At 48.5% G+C, this 26,012-nt stretch overlaps 1 protein-coding gene across 1 annotated transcript in view; it reads right to left on the reverse strand.

Annotated features, from left to right (window-relative positions):
- Nucleotides 1-1,212: 1,212 nt before the first annotated feature.
- Nucleotides 1,213-26,012, reverse strand: part of STRA6 (signaling receptor and transporter of retinol STRA6) — a 39,199-nt gene continuing 14,399 nt past the window's right edge. Inside the window, exons 6-17 of the mRNA XM_060278998.1 lie at nucleotides 25,084-25,212; nucleotides 16,163-16,230; nucleotides 14,521-14,597; nucleotides 12,839-12,900; nucleotides 12,445-12,622; nucleotides 9,819-9,894; nucleotides 8,643-8,776; nucleotides 7,368-7,485; nucleotides 5,929-6,030; nucleotides 4,710-4,873; nucleotides 4,059-4,184; nucleotides 1,213-2,445 (exon numbers count right to left, since the gene is read on the reverse strand). Coding sequence (XP_060134981.1) covers nucleotides 2,267-2,445; nucleotides 4,059-4,184; nucleotides 4,710-4,873; nucleotides 5,929-6,030; nucleotides 7,368-7,485; nucleotides 8,643-8,776; nucleotides 9,819-9,894; nucleotides 12,445-12,622; nucleotides 12,839-12,900; nucleotides 14,521-14,597; nucleotides 16,163-16,230; nucleotides 25,084-25,212 — 1,413 coding nt within the window. The 3' untranslated portion in view covers nucleotides 1,213-2,266. The remainder of the gene's footprint in view (nucleotides 2,446-4,058; nucleotides 4,185-4,709; nucleotides 4,874-5,928; nucleotides 6,031-7,367; nucleotides 7,486-8,642; nucleotides 8,777-9,818; nucleotides 9,895-12,444; nucleotides 12,623-12,838; nucleotides 12,901-14,520; nucleotides 14,598-16,162; nucleotides 16,231-25,083; nucleotides 25,213-26,012) is intronic.

Here is a 26,012-nt window from a genome sequence, read left to right on the forward strand (position 1 = left end):
TAGCCGGCCAGTCAAAGCTGCTCCAGGGACAGTGGCCGCTGTTGCCTGTGGACAGCTTCTAGGAGCCACAGGGGAGAGCTGTGTGCAGGGTGGGGACCTGGGGACCAAAGGTGGACAATTGCCCCAGAAGGAGCGCGACATGACCTCCCCACAACACCTGATACATCCCTTTTAATTCTTTTAATTGTGGGTTGTTTTATGGAAAAGGCTACACAGCCAAACCCAAATGAATGACCTTGAGAAGTAGCTTTGGTTTCATCTCTGGATACAGGATTGAATGAACTGATGATGATGATGATGATGGGAATATGGTCAAGGCCACGTCATTAGGATCACCTACCATTTGCCTCTCCATGACTGTCGCCACCGCTAACGGAGCTGTTGCTCCCGCCGCTGCCGAAGCAGCAGACGCGTGGCAGTAGGCGCGTGGTGCCACTCTAGGCAGGAATCTCGCTGATTCTGCTTCATGGGCAAGCAGAGGAGGAGAGGAAGCTCAATGGCTGTGCGCTACTGCCGCCCCGCCGCCCCACCACCAGGCCCCTGTGGCTGCACTCAGAGCCACAGCAGCAGCGTGCGCTGGCAGCGCCCCCTCCATTTTGGTGCCCTAGGCAACTGCCTAGTTCACCTTAATGGACGCACCGGCCCTGCTTTGCAATGTTTCTTTTTAAAAACCCTCATGAAAATCCATTTGCATAGTTGCATGAATTTCTGCTGCTATACACATTTTTATATGCAATTCCCCCTAATATACAATTTTCATTGCAAAGCAATTTCCCCTAATATACTGGATGTTTGAATGCAATTTCCATTATGTGTAGGTTCTGACACACACTTCCCCCATTGTATACTCACTTTTGTACACATTACTCTGTTGGCGAATTGCATTGCAAAATTTGGAGACATGCTGCTTCTGAAAGAGGGCTGCCTTTCAGCGTTGTACCCAAGTATGAATTTGGTAGGTTCACCTGGAACTGCAAACTAAATCGAATTTCTTCCCCATCTGATCTGCACATTGGCTGTAGATGTGTAGATCCAGGCTGTTTGCCCATAAATTGAATTTCAGAACCAGCCCTAGCAGGAAGGAACGCACAAACATTGATAGACAAACCAGGCCTTCACTGGAGTGTAACCATGAAATTGTGTTTATTGTTATTACCAGAGAGTCCAACTCTCTTTATACTATGATCTGTCCTACCTTAGGAGGCTCTGGGAGTTGACCTTGCCAGCTTCCATGACACAAGGCCTGAGGAGTGGCTTAACAAAAAGGGCAAGAAGTGGTTAGTCCTCAAGGAGAAAAGAAGGGGAGGCAACGGCACCAGGGGGTGTGCAGAGAGTAAATAACAGCACGTTGCCTTCCTCGAGAGCAGGGGATTACTAAGCAGAAAGATTTGCAGGGGGACCTTAGGAGGATATCTGACAATCCCCTCAAATACATCATCTTGGAGAGTGAAATGCTGTGTCCAGTTCTGTGCACCACAATTTAAGAAGGATGTCGACAACCTGGAATGTATGCAGAGGAGGGCAACCAAGATGAGCGAGGGTCTGGAAAACAAGCCTTATGAGGAGAGGTTGCAGGTGCTGGGTATGTTTAGCTTGGAAAAGAGGAGACCGAGTGGAGCTATGATAGCCATCTTCAAATATCTCAAGGTCTGTCACATGGATGCTGGAGCAATCTTGCTTTCTCCTGCTCTGGAGGGTAGGATTCGAGCCAATGGATTCAAGTTACAAGAAAGGAGAGTCTGACTAAGCGCCAGGAAGAACTTTCTGACAGTAAGAGCTTTTCAACAGTGGAACGGTCTCCCTTGGGAGGTGGCGGACTCTCCTTCCTTGGAGGTTAAGCAGAGGTTGGGTGACCCTCTGTCACGGATGCTTTAGCTGAGATTCCTGCATTCCTTCCAACTCTACAATTCCATGGTTCTATGAAACATTCAACGTGGGTTGTTTCCCCCTTCCCGCATTTAGGAGCTGCACACTCTAGTTTGTCCACGGGAGAAAGATGCCCAGGAAGAACTGGGAGGGCCATCAGAAGAGCAACATATTTGGGTCAGCTCGGCTGACCACTTGCCCCCACTCTGAGCCAACACCACTTCTGTCCCATCTTTGGCCCTGGAAGGAAAGGCTGGAGACTATGGGAAAGGCACATGGAGTGCATATGGAGCGCACAGGAAAAGGACAACACAGGGATTGGGGTGGTGAAGAATGCACAGGGGATTCTCTCTTCTCACTGGCGGAGTCCATCATTTCCAAGAGGTTTTGGCCTGGGTGGCTAAGGTTTTGCCGGGCTGGCCTGCATCCCGTTGGCAGTGGAGTCCAAGAGAGCCCCCTTTCGGTAAGGCAGGAGGGAGGGGTTGTTGAGCAAGGTGTAGGCCAAGAACCACCGTGCACGGCTGCGCTTGCCCTTGGGCCCTTTCGATGAAAACGCCTTGGTCTTCATGAGCTTGACTCCTGCCAACAAAAGGGCCACTGTGAAGATCCAGGAACCCCCACACACTTTCCCTGGGGTGTCCAGAGGGAGTCTCAAGGGCAATTCCACCATCAAGGGGGGGGGGCGACGACCTTGCACTCAGCTAAGGAGGGGCAAATTCCCCATTTTTTGTCCCTAGCCAGAGTGGAAGGGCTTGAGGCTTCATTCTGCAAACCTTAAATTTATAGCTTAGGTGCTGCTTTAAAAACATCCCCTCTCAAAAGTGTGCACTCTTCCCTTGAATGCAAAAGTGTAGGAAGGCAGGCAGGCAGATGGAGCCTGAGAAGATGCTTGCCCAGAACCTTCTCAGGCTCTGCCTGCAGGCCCGTCCTAGCCATAGAGGCTAGTGGCGTGGAGAACCACGGCGCCAGGCACTGGAAGGGCGCCAAGTGAGCGCAGGGTTCCGGCGATCTGACCAGGACTGCGCTCCTTCTCCGAGAACTCCGCGCTGCGCCTCCTTCTCGTTCCCCCAGTGCTGGGTTCCGCTCAGTCGAGCTTCGCCACCAGCGCGCGCACAGCGCCCAAGCAGCTCTTGCTGGTCCCGCGGTGCGTGCGCTGGTGGTGAAGCTTGACTGAGCAGAACCCAGCGCTGGGGAAACGAGAAGGAGGCACAGCGTGGAGTCCTCGGAGGTGGCCTCCCGCTGCTGCCGTGGTCCGCTTGGCACTCCCGGGCCCTTGGAGAGGCGCTGGAGGGGGGCGCTGGAGGGACCTAGTGCCAGGGCGCTGGGTGGGCTTAAGACGGCCCTGTTTGCCCGCCTGTCTGTCTACGCCTCTGCCTTTTCCCAGGCAGGCAGCTGCCTCTTCCTCCTGGTTGGTCACTCCTGGAGTGACTGACTGGGAGGAAAGAGACAGCCCACCCAATCAGGTGAAGGCGGAGGCAGGCAGGTGGGTGGAGCCTGAGTAGGTTGTGGGTGAGCACCTTATTGGGCTCGGTCTGCCTGGGTGTGTGCACCTTTGAGGAAGCATCACCCCTGCCCCTCCTCCTGGCACAGGCTGGAGTTGTATGGGGGCTCACTCAGCTGTAGGGCTGGGCAGTGGGGAGGAAGCAGCAGCCGAGATACATTTCAGACATTGCGGTATATCAGTATATCATGATATCTAGCTGCAGATATATCATGATGTTGAAAAGCAGGTATCACCCAGCCCTAGCTGGGAGCTCCTCCATCGAGGCTCAGGTTGCATTTATGTGTAAATTAACATTAATTATTATTATTATTATTTATTCACAAAGACACCACAGTCTTCACTGTGCCTTATTATCTGCAAGGAATCACAGGTAAGCGCACCTGATATCCCAGAAAAACAATGTGGATGCCAAAGTCACTCATCCTTTCACAGATCTGACCTCCCCACCTGCACTCACCAGAAGGCCTTTGGGACAAGGAAGCAAACCCACAGCTGGCTCCCCCCCCCCGTGTTTCCCATGAGAATCTCTAGAGAGAGACAGAAAAGTGATCTTTCCATACATGAAGGAGAAAAATCATCTCCCTGACTGGCCACAAATGGCAGAGCAGGCGGGTGAGTGAGCAGGAAGCTGGATGTTATCTGCATCCATTTAGTGATGATGGGGCTGGATGGGGGGGAGAATGCTCACCTTCTTCCACATCTCTTGGCTGGGGTCCCTTTTTGCACACCTGGAGGAGCAGGAAGCAGAAGGCTTTCATCACGGGGTGCGATTGGCTGACCTCAATCTTCAAGTAATGGCAATACGTCCGGTAGCCTGGAGGGTCGTGCAGTAGGGGGAAGAGGAGGAAGGGACAGGGGGAAGACAGTTGAAAACATTCCTGTTGTTTGCTGCAGAAGATTCCTGCCTTTGTTTGCTGCAGAAGACTGTTCCAGGCAACCCCGAGATCACCGGAGGATTTCAATATTTCTAACTCATTTTCTGTGATGATTTTGTTTACGCTTGTTTTTGCATTTAATAACATGATTTTTAAAAGTCTCTGTGTATGTGTGTGTGTGTGTGTGTTATTGTGCAGGATTGCCAAATAAACTTTTATTGTGCAATCCAATATTGCCAGCACATGAGTGAATCCTATCCTGGAAGTGCCCCCAGGGATGAAGGGGAAAGCCATCCAATCTGTATTTTAAAGTGCAAAGCATGTTGTTAGTGAGCTTCCACAGCCGATCTCAGCTTCCTGAATTAGGTACATATTGCCAGAAAGAGCATGCAATGCAGGGCAGAAGGAAAGGAAGCAGGCGAGGAAAACAGAAAAGGGGACCAAACCGCTTGCATTCCGCTAACCTGGATCAAAGACTTCCACGCCGTGGCCTAGCATGCTCACATCCAGCCGGCAGAAGTGGACGACATTGTACAGTGCAGACCCCACCATCCTCCAGACTGCTGCCAAGACCCCCACGAGCACATTGATGGGGAACAGCAAGAAGGTCACAATGTACAGCGCCCGTCTTCCCAGAGGGGAAAAGTGGAGAGAGTGCAGACAGATTATTATTTTTGCACAAGCGGCACCTGCATATCCTCGCAGGAGCTTCTTCTGTTCATGATTCCCGCCCACCCGCCACGCCTTCCCCCGAGAATTCTGGTGGAAATGGAAATGGGAGCAGAAGCTGATGATGTTCGCTGATTCATCCCATGTCCCAAACGGAGCGCAACCCAGGGCATAGAATTGGGAGTCACTCTTCTTGTGGCTTTTGGTCCACAAATCAATACATAATGGATTGTGACTACCCCCTCTGCCCTGGATTGTGCTTCCTCTACATTGAAACGGGGGGGGGGGGTGTCATGACAGTGTAAGTTACCTAAGCTATGTCACTTACACAATTTTGCCACAGTTCACAGAGAGGCCAATCATGTCATTTTTGGTGGAAGACAAACTGCAGCTGAACGGAAACGGTGTTGCACATGACAAAAAGTGAGTGGAAGGGAAAACGATGCCTTCTTACGCCCCTAACCTCTGGGCAACCATAAACTGGTTTAAGGGTCTCAATCAAACCAATTCACTCTTCCCATTCTGATTCCGGAACGCAACTCATTGACCATATCCACGCTAAACATTTAAAGCAGATTCATACCGCAGCCATGCCTTTCCCCAGGCAATTCTGGGGAGCTGTAGTTTGTTAAGGTTGCCGAGAGTTCCTAGGAAACCCTTCTCCCCCAGACCTATATCTCCCAAAGTTATATAGTTCCCAGACTGATTGTTCAACCACTCTGTGAACTGTAACTCTGTGAGAGGACTAGGGGTCTCCAGACAACGCCTAGCACTCTTAACAGACTACATTTCCCAGGATTCTTTGGGGGGAAGCCATGATTTTTTAAAAGTGATATGATACTGCTTTCCATGTGTGTGCACATGTGGTCATTGCCTACATCACAGCTGTGATCTGTATTCCATCATCTGGACCCTGAGATGTTAACAAGCGCAGCCGTTGCAAGAAGCAATCCAAGAGACACTGAGGTGCTGCTCTCTCATGCTCTAGCTGGGATGAACAACTTCCGTAGTCACCTGTTGGTCAGCTCCTTAGGGAGGCGGCCACGCTCCAGAAAATAGTAGTGAGTCAGGAGGTTCTGTGCAACCACAGCCAGCACCAAGGTCAACCAGAAAGGCCTAGACAAAAAAAAAAAAAGCAAATCAGAAATGGCCAGTTTTGCTCAGGGTATAGGATTTGCATGACAGTTTTAAACTGGTGCAATAGTCATGGTTCCACTCAAGGGATCTGTGAAATTGCAAGGGTGACGAGGAATCTTCAGTCTTAGAACCTTTCTAGATGAGTAATGCTCAGTGATCTAGACATCTTCTGTAAATCAAATATTTCAGTGGACGGGAATTTTTTTCCTAAGTACTCAAGTGCAAAGGGCCTGCCTTGGGATGTGGTGGGGCATTTAAACTGGAGGCTTAAGCACAGCCTGGAGAGTCATGTCTTTGGGATGTTGCAGTTGGACAAGTTGACCTCCAAGGTTGCTTTCCAATCCAAAGTTCTATGAAACACAGACTATTCAGCACTTGGCAGCACTGCGGGGGCAGCGGGTTTGGGTGGGTGTATTCAGAAATGCCACATTCATTGTTACCTAGAGTTCTGAGAGTCATGTGGCTACTTCATGTGGTGGTGGTGGTGGGGAACTTCCAGCATCCCTGGCCAGCAAGGTCAGAGGCAGGGCCAGGAGGAGCTGTGGTCCACAAAATCTGGATGACAACATTGGATACCCCTGGTCTGCAATTGTTTAAATGCACCACTGATGGGACCACGGCATGGTAGGAAAGAGTTAACACCTTCTTCTCTGCATGCCACAGTCAGGATCCTGTCATTTTTGTGGCTGCTACGATAAGAGGAGAATGAGAGAAACTCAAGGGCCAACTTCATCTTCAAATGCAATGCCAGTGTGATGAAAGAAGGCCCTGAAACGTATCCTTGCTCCAAAACCAAGGCTGGACATTTGCAGAAGTAACTTCCATATTGGCTTGAGCATCCTTCATCCAAGGGAGTTTTCATTTGGGGTAACATTTTCAATCTTGGCATTTTGCAGATTTAAGCTTGGGTATCTCGCCCATTAGGGATGCAGGTGGTACCGTGGTCCAAACCACTGAGCCCAGGGCTTGCCGATCAGGAGGTCGGCGGTTTGAATCCCCTCGATGGGGTGAGCTCCCGTTGTTCGGCCCCAGCTCCTGCCAACCTAGCAGTTCAAAAGCACGTCAAAGTGCAAGTAGATAAATAGGTACTGCTACAGCGGGAAGGTAAACGGTGTTTCCGTGCGCTGCTCTGGTTCACCAGAAGCGGCTTTATGCTGGCCACATGACCTGGAAGCTGTCTGCGGACAAACGCCGGCTCCCTCGGCCTATAGAGCGAGATGAGTGCTGCATCCCCAGAGTCGTCCGCGACTGGACCTAATGGTCAGGGGTCCCTTTACCTTTACTTATGTCGCCCATTAGGCCTGTAGAACTCTTACCACATGTTCTCCATGATTTTAAAGAGGAGCATGTTGCTGCCAGATTGCAGGGGGATGACCACAAAGAAAGTGAAAATCACAGTGCAGACGAAGAAGACGATGTGCTGGATGAGCAGACCTGGAACAGGGGCAAGAACATACCGTCACAACACAGGAAGCTGCCAGTGTGGACAAGCTAGACCAGGCACCCCAAAACTGCTGCCCTCCAGATGTTTTGGCCTACAACTCCCATGATCCCTAGCTAACAGGACCAGTGGTCAGGGATGATGGGGATTGTAGTCCAAAACATCTGGAGGGCCGAAGTTTGGGGGTGCCTGGGCTAGACGGACCATCCAGCTCAGTACTGCCTGCTCTGACAGGCAGTGGCTCTCCTGGGTGTCAGACAGCGGTTTTCTCAATTGGAGGACCGACTTCCCTGCTTCCCCTTCCAAAGAGGCCAAAGTTGGGGTGGAAAGGGGGAGATTATCATCATCATCTGTCATTAAATTCATATTCTGCCCTTCATCCAAAGATCAAGCGCCCATTCAGAGGATAAAAACACAAAATACATCACACACACTCCTCTAGCCTACAGGTTACCAGAGCATGGAATGCCCCTCCTCCTGTGTTTCTCCCCCACCTGCACCAGAGCCTGTCAATCCAAGCCTGATCCCAATAGCACTGTGGGGCTCAGGATGCAGAATGGGTCTGAGGGCCCCCCCAAGGTGGGTGGGCTGTCTTAGCAACATTTTGGAGCAACCACACCTACTGGTCCTTGCCCTAAAGTCCTTCCCTAAGGGCAACATGGAACAGGATCACTCAGTTGCTCTAGCATGAGACTCCTCTTAATCTCAGGGTTGTGGGTTGTTGTTGGGAAATAGATTCCTGCATTGCAGGGGATTGGACGAGATGGCCCTTTGTTGCAGGTTTTATTGCATTAGTTTCCATTGCAGTTACAGTGGTACCTCTACTTACAAATAACTCTACTTACGAATTTTTCTACTTACAAAAGGAGCTTCATCCGCCATCTTGGATGCAGTTTAGATAGGATTTTTTCTACTTACAAATTTTTAGATAGGGTTGCTTCAACTTACGAATTTTTTCTCCCAATGCATTCCTATGGGATTCAACTTACAATTTTTTTCGACTTACAAATGTGTGTTCGGAATGCATTAAATTCGTAAGTAGAGGTACCACTGTATCCTTTCGCAGATTGTTCCGGAGCACCTTCCTCTAACGCACCAGCACCTCCGCCCCGATCCTTACACAAAAGGTGCAAATTAGCATATCATTTACCTAAGCAGGCAAATGCAGTTTGGAAGCTGGCAAAGCACATCCAGCACACCAGAGCCTGCTGCGAAGGTTGAATCTTGCGAGAGCGATAGAAGACGTCTGTGACTGCCCCTTGGTACAGGCGCTGGAGGTTGATCCTGAAAACGGAGAGGGAGAAACCGGGGGAAGATGCTGTCAAGTGGAATGTGAGAGCACCTAAGAACATACCTGCCAAGTTGCTGTCAGAGAAATAAGGGACCGGGCTGGAAATAGCAGACTGGAAGTAGCGCTGCCGCCATTTTGGAACTGGGCGGAGCATGCTCAGAAGTGACTTTTGGTGCTGCTTTGCCCAGTTCCAAAATGGCTGCCGCGCCAGAAGTCGCACTGCAGCCATTTTAGAACTGGGCAGATCAGCATCAAAAGTCGCTTCCGAGCATGCTCCGCCCAGTTCCAAAATGGCTGCCGCGCCAGAATAAACCGGGGAAAAACAAAAAAAAATCCGTTTTCCCCCCAGCTAGGAACAGCTGGAAAAACGGGGATTTCCCGGGGAAAACGGGAGACTTGGCAGCTATGCCTAAGAAGGATAGATGAAAACGTAGGAAGAGCCTGCTGGACCAGGCCGAAGGGGGCTCCTCATCTAGTCCTGCAGAAACCCCTCCTGTGGTTTCCAGCAACTGGTATTCAGAAGCATTGCTGCCTCCCACTGTAGAGGCAGAGCACGGCTATTGTGGTATCACAGTAGCCATGGATAGTCCTCCTCTCCTCCATGAATTTGTCCAATCCTCTTCTAAAGCCATCCACGTTGGTGGCCATCACTGCCTCCCGGGGGAAGGAGTTCCATAGATCAACTCCTCATTGCGAAAGAAGGACTTTTAGGAGGGTGGATGCCAAGTGAGGACATTTGCTCTCAAAGCAGGGATGAGAACAACAGCGGAAGTGGCTTATTGCACAAACCACAGAGCTTCTGCAATGCTGGATCAGGGTTTTCAGCCGGGGGAACTTAATGCACACAACGTGAAACGGAGCAGGAGGAAGATGAAGGGAATGCCATGCCATATCTCTTGGATGGGTTGCCAGTTAAGAAGGGAAGCAGAAGGGGGCTGGCTTGGGGCAGCCTGATTTGGGTGGGGCAGAGCCCTGTTTGCCCTGATGGACCTACCTTCCCTGCCCACGGCAAGAGTCCAGAAGGACAAGGCTCACCTGTGCTTCCCCATGGACTTCATCAGCATACAGAAAGTCAGCAGGCAGGAGACGACCAGGGAGGAGACGAAGCAGACTGCAAAAAAAACAGGAGTGGGTCCCGAGTGGTTTAACAACCAGTCCCTCTTTTCCCCGGGAACTCTGGGAATTGCAGCTCTGGGAGGTGAATCGGGACCTTCTAACAACTCTCAGCGGCACCCTTCACAAAGTACAGCTCCCAGAATTCTTTGGGGGAAGCCGGGGTTGCTTAAAGTGGTACCTTGGGGCAGGTGTGCTCCCTGACTCTCACATGCATTCCCTTGGTTCAGGTGTGCTTCTGGTATAGCAAGAGGGCGGGTCCTTATCACCAGGGAGAGCTGACAAGACCAGCAGCCCATTTGTCTGCCTGCTTGTCAGTCAGCCTTTCATCGGCTATGCACTCCCCCCTCCCCCTTCTCCATGCCGCATCTTTTCCACCCCATCCTCTCTGTGCCAAATGCAGGATTCTACCACATACCCCCCCTCCCCGCAAGCCTTTGTGAGCACTACCATCTGTGGGGTGAAACTGCTGCCTGCATTTCTGCATTTCACTCCCCCTTTGCTTCTTGGCATTGAGCGCTGCTTTTAGCTTGCTGGCAAATGGCCCAGGAAGAAAGCAGGGAAAGAGGGCGAATCTGCATAAAGGAAACCCCCAACAGACCCCCACAATGACAAGGATGTTTGCATGCCATAAGACGCCCCTCAGATTAGGAAACTTTGACCCCAGACCAGAACACAATGCCTCTGGTCTCTTCTGCAGTGCTTCCCTACATCCAGAATCCATCTGCTCTGAACTTCAGAAAGGGAAAAGTCTCTGCATGCACAGCATGAGGGCTAGGAGCTTAGGATTTCAAAAAAGAAGAAAATAAAGCATTTGGAGAAACATTGAAGCATGTGGGGCAGGCAGCCAACTTGATAACTACATCGCCATATCAGCACTCCCGTGTTTGGAACTTGCCCTCTTCATCAGATGAAAGATACCCAGATACTGTAGTAACTGGGGAATGTGTTAGCCTTCCTTTCGACTTGTAGCAACAGTCCAATTTGAAGACAATAATGCAATGACCATGACTAAGGATGGAAGGATTGTGGAATTTTGGTTCTCAAAGTGCTCGTCCACACTTCTGCTTTTCCCATGCCTAGAAAGCAGAGGCTCATGTGTTTCCCCCCTTCTCCCACTCCTTTCTTGGGGAAAAACTCATTTTTCCCTGCTGGGCAATGCTGCAGCCTACTCAGTTTCCCCTGTCCTAACCCACCCCCACTGCTTTGGCTGACTCAGGGTTCTTCCTTCCCACCATGGCTATGGGTTTCCCCCCTCCCTTTGTTGTGCCTCATCCCTGTGATACCCCCCCCCCCGTTGTGAAAGCCCCATATTCTGTTTGTTTTTGCCTGTGGCCTACTGGGCAATGGTGAGGCCCACTCATTTTTCCCTGCTGGGCAACGCTGCGGCCTACTCAGTTTTCCCTGTCCCAACCCACCCCCCACTGACTCAGGGTCCTCCCCCCCCCATGGCTATGTGTTTTCCCCTCCCTTTGTTGTGCCTCATTCCTGGCCACCCCACCCCCCTATTCTGTTTGTTTTTCCCTGCTTGGCAATGCTGTGGCCTATTGAAAAAGCTGGGCCTTGTTGCTGCAAAAGGACTGTTTTCAGTTGGTTGCTGTGGAATTTTGTGATGTCATCTGGCGGTGCAGCCGCTGGAGTCTTCAGAGCGTCTGGTGGTGACGTCTAATTTGGGCACCACTTTTTGTGTTTAATCATTATTTTAGGTGTGAAAGGTGTGTTTTTTTGGGGGGGGGGAAATATGCCAGATCCCTCCCTGATGGGCATGGAACGTTGTGGCCGAATTTGTTACATTACGGTTCAGCAGTTACAGAGAAAGGCTGTTTCATCCATGTGCGCAATGCCTACATTTTTATATATATAGATGGGTTGGATCCAACAAGGCTCCTCCTATTTTTATTTTTTATCCAGAAAAACTGTTTCTGGAAAAAAGTACAAAAGCAGCCTGACAGGGGTTGTCATGCTGGTAGATCCTGTGCAGAGAATTCTGAAAGATTTAAAAGATCTTGGCACTAAGCTGAATTCATTATGTATCTGTTAATTGACATTTTGATAGCTCAGCAAACTTGGGAAGGTGGAAAGGTCACTTCAATTGAATTATGGGGACGATGACTAAAATGCTGGATCGACATTTATTATCATTTTGTTTTTAGCTTCTCTGTTAGGGGGCCAACCAGCTGGTTATATTGATCATTAATGTGCTTAGAGATATGCCCCAAGATAAATACAAAAGACTAGACTGTATTCATGACCCAGTTCTTGTTCCTACAGTTTCATTATTATTATTTTTTTGGGGGGGAATAATTGAAAAATAAAAATGTGGGAAGGGGGCACAGCCAGGAATGGGCACTCTTATATCCTTGTGTTTCTTTAGTTCTTCAGAGCCATTTCTCGGGGATGCTTCAGTTGTGATTCCTGCATTGCAGAAGGTTGGACTAGACGGCCCTTGGGACCCCTTCCAACTCTGGGACTACCTCACCTCCAGAGTTTGCTCCTTTCAGGGGCAGAAATGGACATTGTCAACAAGACCAGGGCCCCAAAGACTCACCTTCGAGCGACCAGATGTAGTGCTTGAGGGTCGCTAACTCTTTGTCTCCAGGGATCCCAGCGGGATTTTCAGAGGCAACTATACCAAACTGGATGAAGAGTGCAGTCAGCTCCTTGGTCATCCCAGACCTTACTATCTGGATGCTGGGGACGAAGACTGCCAGAAGGAGGAGGGCCACCTGTAAACCAAGAGATGGTTCATCTGGCTGGCCACTGTGAGAACAGGATGCTGGACTAGATGGACCACTGGCCTGACCCAGCAGGCTCTTCTGATGTTCTTATGTCTCTGGATACCAGTTGTTGGGAGACATGTGCAATAGAGCGCTCTTCTGCTTGTGGGCATCCATGAGAACAGAATCCTGGGCTGGAGAGGCCGTGGGTTCTTAGCTTCTTACCTGATAGACAGCAATCACAGATGTGGCGAGGGAGAGAACCAGCTTCAGAGGGATTTGGAAGCCTGCAATTCCACAAAAAAATCACAATCACACATGGGTAGCACCCAACAGTTCCATTCAAGTTTCCGATGTTATGATGAAAGAAGCATTTTTTGGGGTGTGTGTGTGTCAGAGTCCGCTCCACTGCTTTCATGGAACATGAGCCTTAATTTGTCAGGTTTATACGGTGCAAAGAAGGAAATGTAAAAGGGGTTGGGAGTTAAACATAAATGGAATGCAAAAATGCAGTCTGTGGCCATGGATGTAGAGTAGCTTAAATGAAATGGGTGAAAACGCAATTATGTGTGTGTGTGTCCGTCCGTATAGTTAAAGCTATGGTTTATGGTGGGTCCGTATAGTTAAAGCTATGGTTTTCCCAGTAGTGATGTATGGAAGTGAGAGCTGGACCATAAAGAAGGCTGATCACCGAAGAATTGATGCTTTTGAATTATGGTGCTGGAGGGGACTCTTGAGAGTCCCATGGACTGCAAGAAGATCAAACCTATCCATTCTTAAGGAAATCAGCCCTGAGTGCTCACTGGAAGGACAGATCCTGAAGCTGAGGCTCCAATACTTTGGCCACCTCATGAGAAGAGAAGAATCCTTGGAAAAGACCCTGATGTTGGGAAAGATGGAGGGCACTAGGAGAAGGGGACGACAGAGGACGAGATGGTTGGACAGTGTTCTCGAAGCTACGAACATGAGTTTGACCAAACTGCGGGAGGCAGTGCAAGACAGGAGTGCCTGGCGTGCTATGGTCCATGGGGTCACGAAGAGTCGGACACGACTAAACAACAACAAGTGTGTGTGTGTGTGTGTGTGTGTGTGAGAGAGAGAGAGAGAGAGAGAGAGAGAGAGAGAGAGAGAGAGAGAGAGAGAAGCTTTGGTCCAAACAGCTGATGTATATAATCAAGAGGTGTGTCCCAAGATCCCACAAAGAAATCCAACAGCCACAAAAACACATGGCACAATTGCTGCGTCCTAAGCCAAATTCAGCTCATTAGCTATGTAGGGTGGTCTGCCAGGAATGATAGTCATTGCTCCCAACGGGGCGGGGCGAGCCGGGGCACGATGCTCTGTGGGGCCTCCGAGGAGTCTGCCTGCCTCCTCCCACTCAGCTGCCCTACAGCTGAGGGGGAGGCGCCAGGCGGACTGTTTGGGGCAGGGCGGAGCCTGCAGGTGCCCAACCACCACGTCACTCCCAAGAGAGACACTGCCCGGCATTTTGTCACCCCCCTAAGTGGTGACACCCGGGGCGACCCGCCCCTACCGCACCCCCTGTCAGGAGGTTGCATTTCCAACACCCCCTTCCTCCGCCCGATTGCTCCGTAGGGCTGCGAAATGGGATGAAAAAGCTTGTCCATTCAGAGTGAGGGCACAAAGCACTACTCTCACTCTGATTCGGCTTCATCAAACTATCATTGCGTAACTGACAGCATCCCTTGACGGAATCATGTTGCCTTCATTATCCCCGGTTGCCAGGAACCGCTTCAAGAAGAAGCACCCGCGGTGGCTTTCATTTGCCCGCATTTCTCCACCTGTTTTGCGCTACATGTGCACCTGCAGCCCTTTTTGCGGGTGGAGGACCTAAGAACAAGCCGAAGCAACAATGGAGCCTTTCGAAAGATCTGTGCAGGCAGTACCTTCCTGAGGTGCGTAGAGGAATGAGCAGACATAGGAGCGGATCCTTGACAGCAGGCTGGGCTTGGCTCTGCTGATGCTAGAGGGACAGAAAGAAAGTTTGGCTCAGGCAGACAAAAAGAGGCACACACACACACATAAACGCCAAGACATGAGGACAGGGCCAGGGGGCATACCTTCCAAGTTCCTCTCTGAAAAATAAGGGACCGGACCGGAAGTAGCATACTGGAAGTAGCGCGGTGGCCATTTTGGAAGTGGGCGGAGCATGCTCAGAAGTGACTTTTGATGCTGCTGTGCCCAGTTCCAAAATGGCCACCGCACCAGAAGTCGCGCTGCAGCCATTTTGGAACTGGGCAGAGCAGCATCAAAAGTCGCTTCTGAGCATGCTCCGCCCAGTTCCAAAATAGCCGTCGCGCCAGAATAAACCGGGGAAAAACAAAAAAAATCCATTTTTTCAGCTGGGGACAGCTGGAAAAACGGGGGTTTCCCGGGGAATATGGGAGACTTGGCAGCTATGCCAGGGGGCCCTTTTCAGGCTGAGGGCCGCAATGCCTCATTGACGACAACTTTTGCTGGGCATAAGCAACCTTGCATGCCTCCAGCCAGTAGAAGGCAAGGTTGGCACTAGCAGATAGACTGGGAAAATACACTTTGTGCTTTCCCACTTCACACCCTTTCTCCTGCTCTCTCTCTCTGTCTCTCTCTCCCTCCTGCACAAGGCAGCCATGACATGATCTCTCATTGCGTATTCTTAGAATCTGAAGCCATTCTTGGGAATGTGAAGTAACTGGGAGCACCTTTTTTCCACTTTACCAATGGGACTCCGGTGTATTTTATGTTACTTTTTTTTAGCAATGCTAGCAAATGAGAGAGACAAACTATAAGAAAACCAATATTATTTTTCAAACCTATCAAAAAGTGGATGTGGCAGTTCCAAAGTTTGGGAGCTTGATTTAGTAGGAAAGGTGACCAACAGACCACACAGTTCCAAGGGATAATGTAAAAAGGAGAGATTTCCAGATGTCTGCTTTGATTTTACTACTTATGCCAATAGGGAAGAACAGGGTGTGTCCCCCCCTCCCTTTGCTTTGATTGATTCAACAATATATGATCCTTTCCACCCATGACATTAATGGGCTTTATTTTACTCTAAGTTTAAAATTATATTCAGCCTTAATGTGTTGTCTTTAATTCCCCTTCCTTGCTTCATATTTATTAATTTATTTAAAAAGTGGGAGGAGCTACTGTTGCCTTGGTATAATAGACTACCGTCCAGCCTGCAAAAGCCAGAGGTTTCTATGCTCATTGCTCCACCCAGCTAGCCCAGACATGTGATCATAGGTCAAGCTCTTCGGGAGGGAATAAGCACTTGAGGAGGGGGTGGATTGGGCCAGATAGAGAGAGCGCCACATTATTCTTATTTTTATTTATGTCATAAAATTTACTCATGGCTTGGTGTGTTGTTGTTGTTTTTAAAACAACAACAACCCTAAAAGCGGTTTACAAAAAAGATGAAACAAGATACAGGGATATTCTGGGGACAGCCTGCCCACCCACCCCCATTCCAGTTCCCATTCATCTCCAGATTTTGGGATGCGGTTTTGCTGAATGAAAGGCAGGCTGGCTGTGTGTGTGAGGTTTTACCTTTTATTTGGCGTCCTTTTTGCCAGGATATTCTTCAGATAGTCTTCGCAATAGCCACTCCCCGGCAGCTTAAAACAGACACAAAAGACTGATTATTCCGCATGAATTTTTGGTGCAAGGTCGCACCTGCCCCCCACACTGAAAGTACTCTAATACCACAGCTCCCCCCCCCAAGAATCCTGGGAACTATAGTTTATAAAAGGCATTCACCCAACAGAGCTACAGTTCCCAGCACCCATGACTGTTTTAGTAGCACGGTACTAGAGTGTTTTAAATGTATTGTGTGAATGTGACCACATCTCCAGATTAGACCATGCTCTCTTAGCTGTGATTCCTGCTTTTGGGGGGGGGCTTAGATGACCCTTTGGGTCCCTTCCAACTCTACAGTTCTACGATTCTTAACAGATAGCATTTGAAATATAGGGGGAAAGTAGGAACCTTGCTGCGTACTTAAAGGATTTGGGGTACAGCTTCATAGCACAAATTTGCTAATTTATATGTATGGAAGTTCCAGAAAAAAATTAGGATAGGGGGTGGGGAACATTTGCAGAAACACCTGTATTTCACAGCATGCCCAGCCCACCACACAAACTTTAAGTGTGTTGTGTGTTGTGTTGTGTGTGTGTTTAGGGAAAGGGGCAAAAGATCTGGGGCTCAGCTTAGAACAGAAGACCCAGGCTGGCACAATTGCCATTTACTAAGCCAAATTCAGCTCGCCAGCCGAGCAAGGTGGTCTTGAATAGCCAGACCACACCAAAGCAGGGGCTGCAAAACACACCTCCAGTTTGGCAGTCACTCTACCGGGCTGTGAAATGGAATGAAAATGCTTGCCCATTCAGAGTAATGGCAGAAAGCATTGCCCTCCCTCTGATTTGGCTTTTAAGCCATTGTTGCGTAACTGGGCCTTGGACACACCCCACTTCCGCCCAAAAATGCCCGTTGAAAAGGTACAAAGGTCTCAGTCAATCCAGTGTATCTGAAGAAGTGTGCATGCACACGAAAGCTCATACCAATAACAAACTTAGTTGGTCTCTAAGGTGCTGCTGGAAGGAATTTTTTTTTATTTTGTTTCGACTACAGCAGACCACCACGGCTACCTACCTGTAACTAAATTAATCCATCGGTTCGACTCAATTTTCACATAGCTAAAGGGGCTGTTGCAAAAATGCAAGAGGCCGCTTTGCACATTAAAAGAATATTAGGTGCACACCAGTAAAAGCCCATTAATTATGAACATGACAAACATGTGCAGTTTTGCAATTTGCAAAATCAATAGTTAATTAGTTGGAAAATGAATTAACTCACAGCTCCAATAATCACCCCTGCCGCACATTCTAGTTAGGTACTTGGCTATCATTGGCTCAAGTGTTGCTTAAATTTATAGCAGGCCTGGTATAGGAAACTGGCACCCTTCGACAGCTGCGGGGGCATCCAGCTTTCTCTGCCCTGATGCCTGCCCTGGGCTCACCCAGTGGCTGTAGGAGCAAGCAACCCTATAAGTCCCCGCAATGCCCCAGGGCCAGAGCTGCATTGTGGGAATTGTGGAAAATCAAAGTGGCCATTTGCTCCATCAGGGAAACACTTTGCCAAGGGCTACCGCAACCCAGGAGCCAGTCTGAGTCTGAGCTTGAGGCATGGACTAACGCAGGGGTCCCAAAACTAAGGCCCGGGGGCCGGATGCGGCCCAATTGCCTTCTAAATCCGGCCTGCAGACGGTCTGGGAATCAGCATGTTTTTACATGAGTAGAATGTGTCCTTTTATTTAAAATGCATCTCTGAGTTATTTGTGGGGCATAGGAATTCATTCATATATTTTTTCCCAAAATATAGTCCGGCCCCCCACAAGGTCTGAGGGACAGTGGACCGGCCCCCTGCTGGAAAAGTTTGCTGACCCCTGGACTAACGTGACAAGCCCCATCTTGAGATGCTGCTGGCCGTTTGGGGCCAGAGAGAAAAATGCAAGCAATTCATTCCAAGAGATATTTGATGGCAGACACCACCTGGGAAATCAGGGCAAGGAGGACGAGATGAAGAATAAATTAAAAAGAAAGGGGGGGGGCAGACACCACGCAGGATTCTCCAATTCTTCCCTTGAGCACCAGAAGGACCAGAAAATATGGCCTCCAGGGAACGTGGTTCAAGTAAAAAGGCTCTTGGAATTAAAGGAGAAAACCACCAATTGTACAGGAAGATTCATGGGCTGTCTGGCCAGATGTCTCTAGTGCTGTAGAGGAAATGTTTTAGGTAGGCTTGCCCTTCAACTGCAACGTGGCAAATGTGCTTTGATTAGGGAGAATATAGTAGGAGCTGCATATTTTCAAGACAGTCCATTTCCATCCTGGCTCTCTTTCAGATGTGCTCAGTCAGAGCTCTTCCTCACCCCATTTTTCGGGGAATCATTAAAACCAGCATGGAGGCAAGGCTGGGGGTCTCCACCCCCATCGTTTTGCCCGGACACTGAGGTCCAGTGCCGAGGGCCTTCTGGCGGTTCCCTCACTGTGAGAAGCCAGGTTACAGGGAACCAGGCAGAGGGCCTTCTTGGTAGTAGCACCCGCCCTGTGGAAGGCCCTCCCACCAGATGTCAGAGAGAAAAACAACTACCAGACATTGAGAAGACATCTGAAGGCAGCCCTGTTTAGGGAAGCTTTTAATGTTTGACAGACTATTGTATTTTAATATTTTGTTGGAAGCTGCCCAGAGTGGCTGGGGAAACCTAGCCAGATGGGCGGGGTATAAATAATTTATTATTATTAAAGGTAATTCAATTTTTTTAAATAAAAAAACCCCCTACACTAAAATACACCCCCCCATGCAAACAAGGTGATAGACACTTAAAAGCTGAAGGACTGATGAAAAGGGAATGTTTTTGTCTGGCACCTAAAGATATGCAATGATGGTGACAGGTGAACCTCCTTGGGAGCCACAACTGAAAAAAACCATTTGCCTGTTTCGAATTAGTATAATTATAATTATTTATTGCATTTATAACCTACTCTGCTGCCCAATGAGCTCAATGTAGCATACAAGGCTCTCTCAATCCCCATAACAACTGTGCAAGGCAAGTTAGGCTGAGAGGCCGGGACTGGCACCGAGTGGGTGATTGGAACCCTGGCCTCTTCCAGGTCCTAGTCTGACACTCTAACCACTACACCACACTGTTTCTCCAATGAGACTCTCCACTAAGTAGCCATGACTCTCTAGCATTCCAGAAAGGATTCTTTCCTGGCCCTGCATGGAGATGCTGGGGATTGAACCCGGGATCTTACGCGTGCAAACCATGCTCTCTGAATTCTGAGCCCCTCCAGAAAGGCTACCATCTGTGCTGAATTAATCTGCGATGTCTCATTCACACATTCAAGTCACTATCTGACGCTACAGTCAGTGGGCAAGGACTGTGAGCTGCAAACTGGCACCATGATAGGTTGGCGAGGCAGTGATTCAGGAAGAGGCTCATAGCTGATTGTTCCAGCATCTTCCTGAAGGAAGCAAAACCATATTGTGAAATGCTACCCACCAACATGCAGGCTGTGATATGTAGCAAAGCCACACATGATATAGTTATTTATTGCATTTATATTAGATCTACTTTGAGGGAAGCTGTGTTGGTGACCTCTCTCTTTGCCACTGAGAGTCAGGGTATGTTCTTCCTTGTGCCACCCTGGAAAAGACCCAGCAAAGAGATGCTGCATCCTTCTTATATTTTTTTAAGAAGCACCCGACTTCTACAACCTATTTAAAATGCCTTGCATAATTCCCATATGCCTCGCCAGCCTTTGCGATCGCAGTTGCTGAGGTGCTAATTATCGCGAGGAGAGGAAGGTGCCAGAGTGGGCCTGTCACTACACAGGGTTGTTGCAGGATCCCAGCTGGAGATCTGCACAAACATCTGAAGTGGAATAAGAAGGAACATTCTGTTCGCCACAAAAGACAGCCGACTCCTTATCCCAGAGTTGTGGATTGGGCTAAACCCTAAAATCCAAGCGCAGATTTGGGCTTCTATCGATTTATTTATTTATTTTTAAATAGAGCTTTCATTCTTAAAATAAAGACCTCTGTGCCAGTCGTTTGGATTATGATTCTATTGCCAAACACTCGCTCTCCTCCTCCCACTGTAAGGCTCTGAATAGGAAACATTCAGAAACTCAAATCTTCTTGAGCTAAGTGGTTTAGATTTCAGCAAAAAAATAGCAGATTATTGACCCCCCCCCAAAGAGCCAAATTGTCTTACCCACCCACACAGCTGAGGGCACCTCTAATTCAGAGCTGGCCTTGGGAAGGGAATCACAGGATTGTAGAATCAGAAGGGACCCCAAGGCTCATTGAGGAATCACAGAGCAAGCATCCCTGACAGATGGTCATCCAACCTCTGCTTAAAAAGAAAGGAGAAGTCCACCGCCTTCTGAGGACTGAGTGAATATGTTCCATTGTCAAACAGCTCTTATTGCCAGGAAGTTCTTCCTAAGCTTTAGTTGGAATCCCCTTCCTTCCAATTTGAATCCACTGCTTTGGGTTCTGCCCTCCAGAGCAGCAGAAAACCAGCTTGCTCCACCCTCCATGTGACAGCCTTTTAGTTATTTGAAGATGACTCTCCTGTCTCCTCTGAGTCTCCTCTTTTCCAGGCCGAACATCCCCAACTCCCTCTATTGTTCCTCATAAGGCTTGGCCATCTTGGTTGCCCTCCTCTGCACACATTCCAGCATGTCAATATCCTTCTTACACTGTAAACACAAGTGTGCATGCACACGAAAGCTCATACCAAAATAAAAACTTAGTTGGTCTTTAAGGTGCTACTGAAGGATCTTTTTTATTTTGTAAACACAAGTGTTTACTTATGTATGCAACCACATCTGCTAGACTTCTCATAGCAAAAAGTTGGAAGAGTGTACAAATTCCAAAGATAGAGGATTGGCAAATCAAGTTAATAAGGTATCAGAATATGGAAAGGAAAATAGGAGAAGCTAAAGGGATACCTGAACATAAAGTCGATAAAGATTGGGATTGGGAAAAATTAAATGATTATAAGAAAAAAATTGTGGAAAACGCCAACCTCTTAGCAGACAGGTGAAGGGTTCAAGTAATATAAACAATCAAGATACAAAACATTCAGAAAGGTATACAAAAAATTCTTCTGGGAAATCAATGTTGAAATAGAGCAGGGGTCCCCAGACTACGGACCCCGGGCCAGATGTGGCCCAATTAGCCTCCCAATCCGGCCCGCGACAACCCCCGCCGCCCGCTCTTACGGCGCGCGGCGCGGCGGTCTTCGAAATCGGCAAAAAATCGCCGAAAATCCTTTGTGCGCATGCGTATGGGCCTCTCCCGACCCAGAAGAGGTCATTTCCGATGCACTTCCGGGTCGGGGGAGGCCCATACGCATGCACACAAGCGATTTTCGGCGATTTTTTTCCGGCCGTGTGCGTGTGCGCATGCGCACAGGTGCGCACTCCCCGCCCTCCGGCCCGCTGCGTGCGCACTCCCCTGCTCTCCGGCCCGCCGCGCGGTCGGCGCGGTGGGCACCGGCCCGAAGCCCAGTAAGTCTGGGGACCCCTGAAATAGAGCATAGGCTGGAAGTCACACAGGGGTGGGGGGGGGTGTAGGGTGAGAGGGAATTATCTATCTTGTTTTGTTTGGTAGCTTTTTCTTTTTCTTATATAAATAGTAATACAACAAAATACATTTATTATTATTTGTATATTTATTTATTTATTTATTATGTTTCGGAATTATGTTTAATTTCATTTCTTTATTTCTTTTTTTCTGTTGTATTATTATAAAAATTCAATAAAAAAGAATATATATATATCCTTCTTACACTGTGGTGGTCAGAACTGGACACAGGACTCCAGCTGTGGTCTGACCAAGGCAGAATAGAATGGGATTACTGTACAGTGGTACCTCGGTTTATGAACACAATTGGTTCTGGAAGTCTATTCATAAACTGAAGCGTTCATAAACTGAAGCGAACTTTCCCATTGAAAGTAATGGAAAGTGGATTAATCCGTTCCAGATGGGTCCGCGGTGTTCGTAAACCGAAAATTCGTAAACCGAGGTGTTCATAAACCGAGGTTCCACTGTATTATTAGGGACCCAGGTGGCGCTGTGGGCTAAACCACTGAGCCTAGGGCTTGCTGATCAGAGGTCGGCGGTTCGAATCCCTGTGACGGGGTGAGCTCCCGTTGCTTGGTCCCAGCTCCTGCCAACCTAGCAGTTTGAAAGCACGTCAAAATGCAAGTAGATAAATAGGAACCGCTACAGCGGGAAGGTAAACGGTGTTTCCATGTGCTGCTCTGGTTTGCCAGAAGCGGCTTTGTCATGCTGACCACATGACCTGGAAGCTATACGCCGGCTCCCTCGGCCAATAATGCGAGATGAGCGCACAACCCCAGAGTCGGTCACGACTGGACCTAATGGTCAGGGGTCCCTTTACCTTTTTACTGTATTTATTATTATTATTATTATTATTATTATTATTATTATTATTAAATAAGATTTGTATATTCCCTTCATCTGTAGATCTCAGAGCAGTTCACAGCATAAAACTACAAGATAAAAACACAAAATACATAATAAAAACAAGAACTTCCCTTGACCTGAACATGAGTCTTCTGTTGATGCAAACGAGAACAGCATTAGCTTCACACTGTTGCAGGACAACAGCATTCTCATAGTCCCTAAGGCTTGGACAACATCATCTGGATGGCCACAAGGTTTTCCCCACTCCTGAGCCAGGAACTTAGAAAGCTGTTTGTTCCCAGGGCAGACAATTCCTCCATTTTGTTGTGTCAGCTTAATCTATTGCCTATCAAGTAGAGCACAGATCATTCCTCCCCACCAAAAGAAACTCTGCACCGCTAGATCTTCATGGAGCAGAGAGGTGTGTGAAAATGAAACACTTGCTATTTTTAAAGGCACACAGGCATGCATGTCGCCTTATCTACAATTTGCGCTCACTCCTAAAAATATGCATCACATATTGACCATGCCTTGCATAATTTGCACCTGTTTCGAAATGGAAACAGTTGGGAGTCGGAAACATTAGACAGGTCAGTGATGGGCAACCTTTTGAGCTTGGTGTGTCAAAATTCACCAAAAAACTGAGCATAACTCGGGTGGTGTGTCACTTCGAGAAAACCCCCACAATTTCACGATATTTATAGTTTAAATAACAAAAATGTATAATTGTAATATCTAACTGTATTTAATAAACCAAAAACTAATTATTTAACCAAACCAAACCAAAAACCCCTTATTTATCACAAAGTGCCCAGAGTTGTTGAGCTTTTTTTGGGGGGGGGGGAAGAGAACAGAAATAATTGATGAATAATACCTTCGCTGGAACTAACACGCAGCACCGACATAGTTTGCCAAAGCGCCAAAAAACCCAGCACAGAACAGGTTAAAAAATGAACGCTGTTACACCCAATCATCGTCTGCCAAAGCACCAGAAAAACAGCACAGAAAGGGTTAAAAACCAATCTCTGGCTACCAGCAGCAACAACAACAACAACAAAGGATCCGGGTTTTAACAGCGGAGACAACACAGCTTAAGGAGGAGCGGGAGAACAAATTGGGGGGGGGGAACAACAACAACAGTGTGAATGGGCTCTGCGTGTCATGTCTGACATGCGTGTCATAGGTTCGCCATCACTGCCTTAGTGCCACACCATCTCAGAATCCCTGCCTGTATTTCTCCCCGCCCAACCCCAATTCAACAAGGGCAAGTCCTGTTGTATTTTTGCCCTACACAAGTTGGTATATTTATATGCCACTATTCATAAGAACAATCAGAGCAGCTTACAACAAGAGCATGTAAAACCCATACAATAAAAACCGTAGGAAAAAGTTAAAATCAGTAATCAACTAACAGTTGCGGAAAATGTATTCTTAATTGCCTGCTTCCATCAGAAATTTAAAAGTGGAAACCGAGGGTGCCTGCTGATGTTCTCAACCCTTCCTTACCTGAGAATTATTCTGCCCTTCTGATTCTCCACTCCCTTCAGCCCAAGCCAGCATGGCCAATGGTTAGGGAAGATGGACTGTGTCCACCGCTGGCCTCATGACAATGCCATGCACACTCGCCACGTCCCAAGAATAAAGAAGTCCTGGCTAAAGTAAGCCTTTTGCATTGCAGCATGTCCGTTTTCTTGTGCTAAGGTCCTTTCTGCTCCAGGGATCAAGAGGCTGAGCCTGTGGCCCTCCAGGGATTTGTTGGACCACAACTCCCATCACCCCTGAGCCTTGGACATACCAGCAGAGGCCAATGGGGGTTGGAGTCCCAGAACTGTAGTTCACGCGTAAACCTTGAGGCTGAACTACCACAATGCACTCTATGTGGAACAGCCACTTGGGCCTGATTCAGATGCTCCAGCTGGTGCAAAATGTTTTGACCAGATTGCTGACAACTGCCCTAGCTGCCCATCTACTACTGAGACAGGGGCGTTAATTTATAAAGCCCCAAACAACTTAGGTCCAGGGTTTGCCTGTGAACCCTTCTATGCCACTGAGATCACCTGCAGGAATGTTGTTGGCTGTTCCCCGAGTTGGTGAAGCTCACTTGACAACAACAAGCAACTGAGCCTTTAGTGTCATTGGCCTAGCCCTGTGGAACTCTCTGCCACTGGAGATTCAGCAGATGCTTTCTGTGCCAACTTTGAAACGCCTACTGGAAACTTAAGAAAGCATCTTTCCACATTGGTTAATAGTGCTCTGTTATAGCCTTTTGAATGTTTTTGACTGTGTATGGGCTTTTGTGTTTTCATTGTTGTGTAAACCATGTGTGTGTTATACATTGGTATACAAGTACTCTTATAATTAAGCATCTGGAGGAGATGAAGTTCCCCACCCCTGCTCCACTCAGTCTACACCAGCACCCGGAGACGCGTCTTCCTCTAGTTTGACCCAGTGATGTTGCCATGCCTTACCTCCTCCATCACTTTCTTCCTCTTCTGCTCTTTGAAGCTCTTGACAAGCTGTGCAGGATACCAAAGGCTCAAAACCGCAAGGCACAGGATGATGGGGAGATAAGAAAGCAGGGAATAGTACCTATAAATCTGAGCAGAGACAAAGAGAACGGCTGCAAGAAAGACAAACCACCTGTGTTCAACTCATAAATCCCATTACAAGCGACAACTCTCCCCCTCCTGGATAACTCCAGCAAGTTCCCACAACCAGTTCAATGGGGCTTCCTTCTCCTCTGCATCAATTGTGGCCCTTGCAGAACCTAGCAGGGAGGAAGAGGAGGGTAGGGACAATGCTAGAATTTGTTGATTGCCTGTCATTGCCTCTGGTACCACCTGTGGGTGGGCTCTCTGCTTTCATGCCCTACCGCAGGCATCCCCAAACTGTGGCCCTCCAGATGTTTTGGCCTACAACTCCCATGATCCCTAGCTAACAGGACAAGTGGTCAGGGATGATGGGAATTGTAGTCCAAAACATCTGGTGGGCCGAAGTTTGGGGATGCCTGCCCTACCGGGATATATCCTGAGCTGAAGCCCTTGAAGAGGCTCCTTGCCTCACCGACCTCCTGGATCCTGATTCCCAGCAAGCCCTTTTGTTGTGTACTGAGCTGAATCATAGAACGATAGGATCCAGAATCAGCAGTCTGATTGGTCCGCAGGAGCCACCCAATCCAACTCCAGGTGGAAGTGAATCCGCAACCTGATTGGCCTGCAGGAGCAGCCAATCAGGCGGCTGGCAGAAGTGAATCCGCAACCTGATTGGCCCACAGGTGTAGCCCTGAAGTAGCCAATCAGGCAAAGCCCATTGTGTAAATAATGTATATAAGCAGATGGTTTTGGGAAAAGGGCATTCTTCTCTTCTTCTCCTTGATGACTACGAGCTGAATAAAGAG

The sequence above is a fragment of the Zootoca vivipara genome, chromosome 9 (assembly GCF_963506605.1).
Source record: "Zootoca vivipara chromosome 9, rZooViv1.1, whole genome shotgun sequence".
NCBI lineage: Eukaryota > Metazoa > Chordata > Lepidosauria > Squamata > Lacertidae > Zootoca > Zootoca vivipara.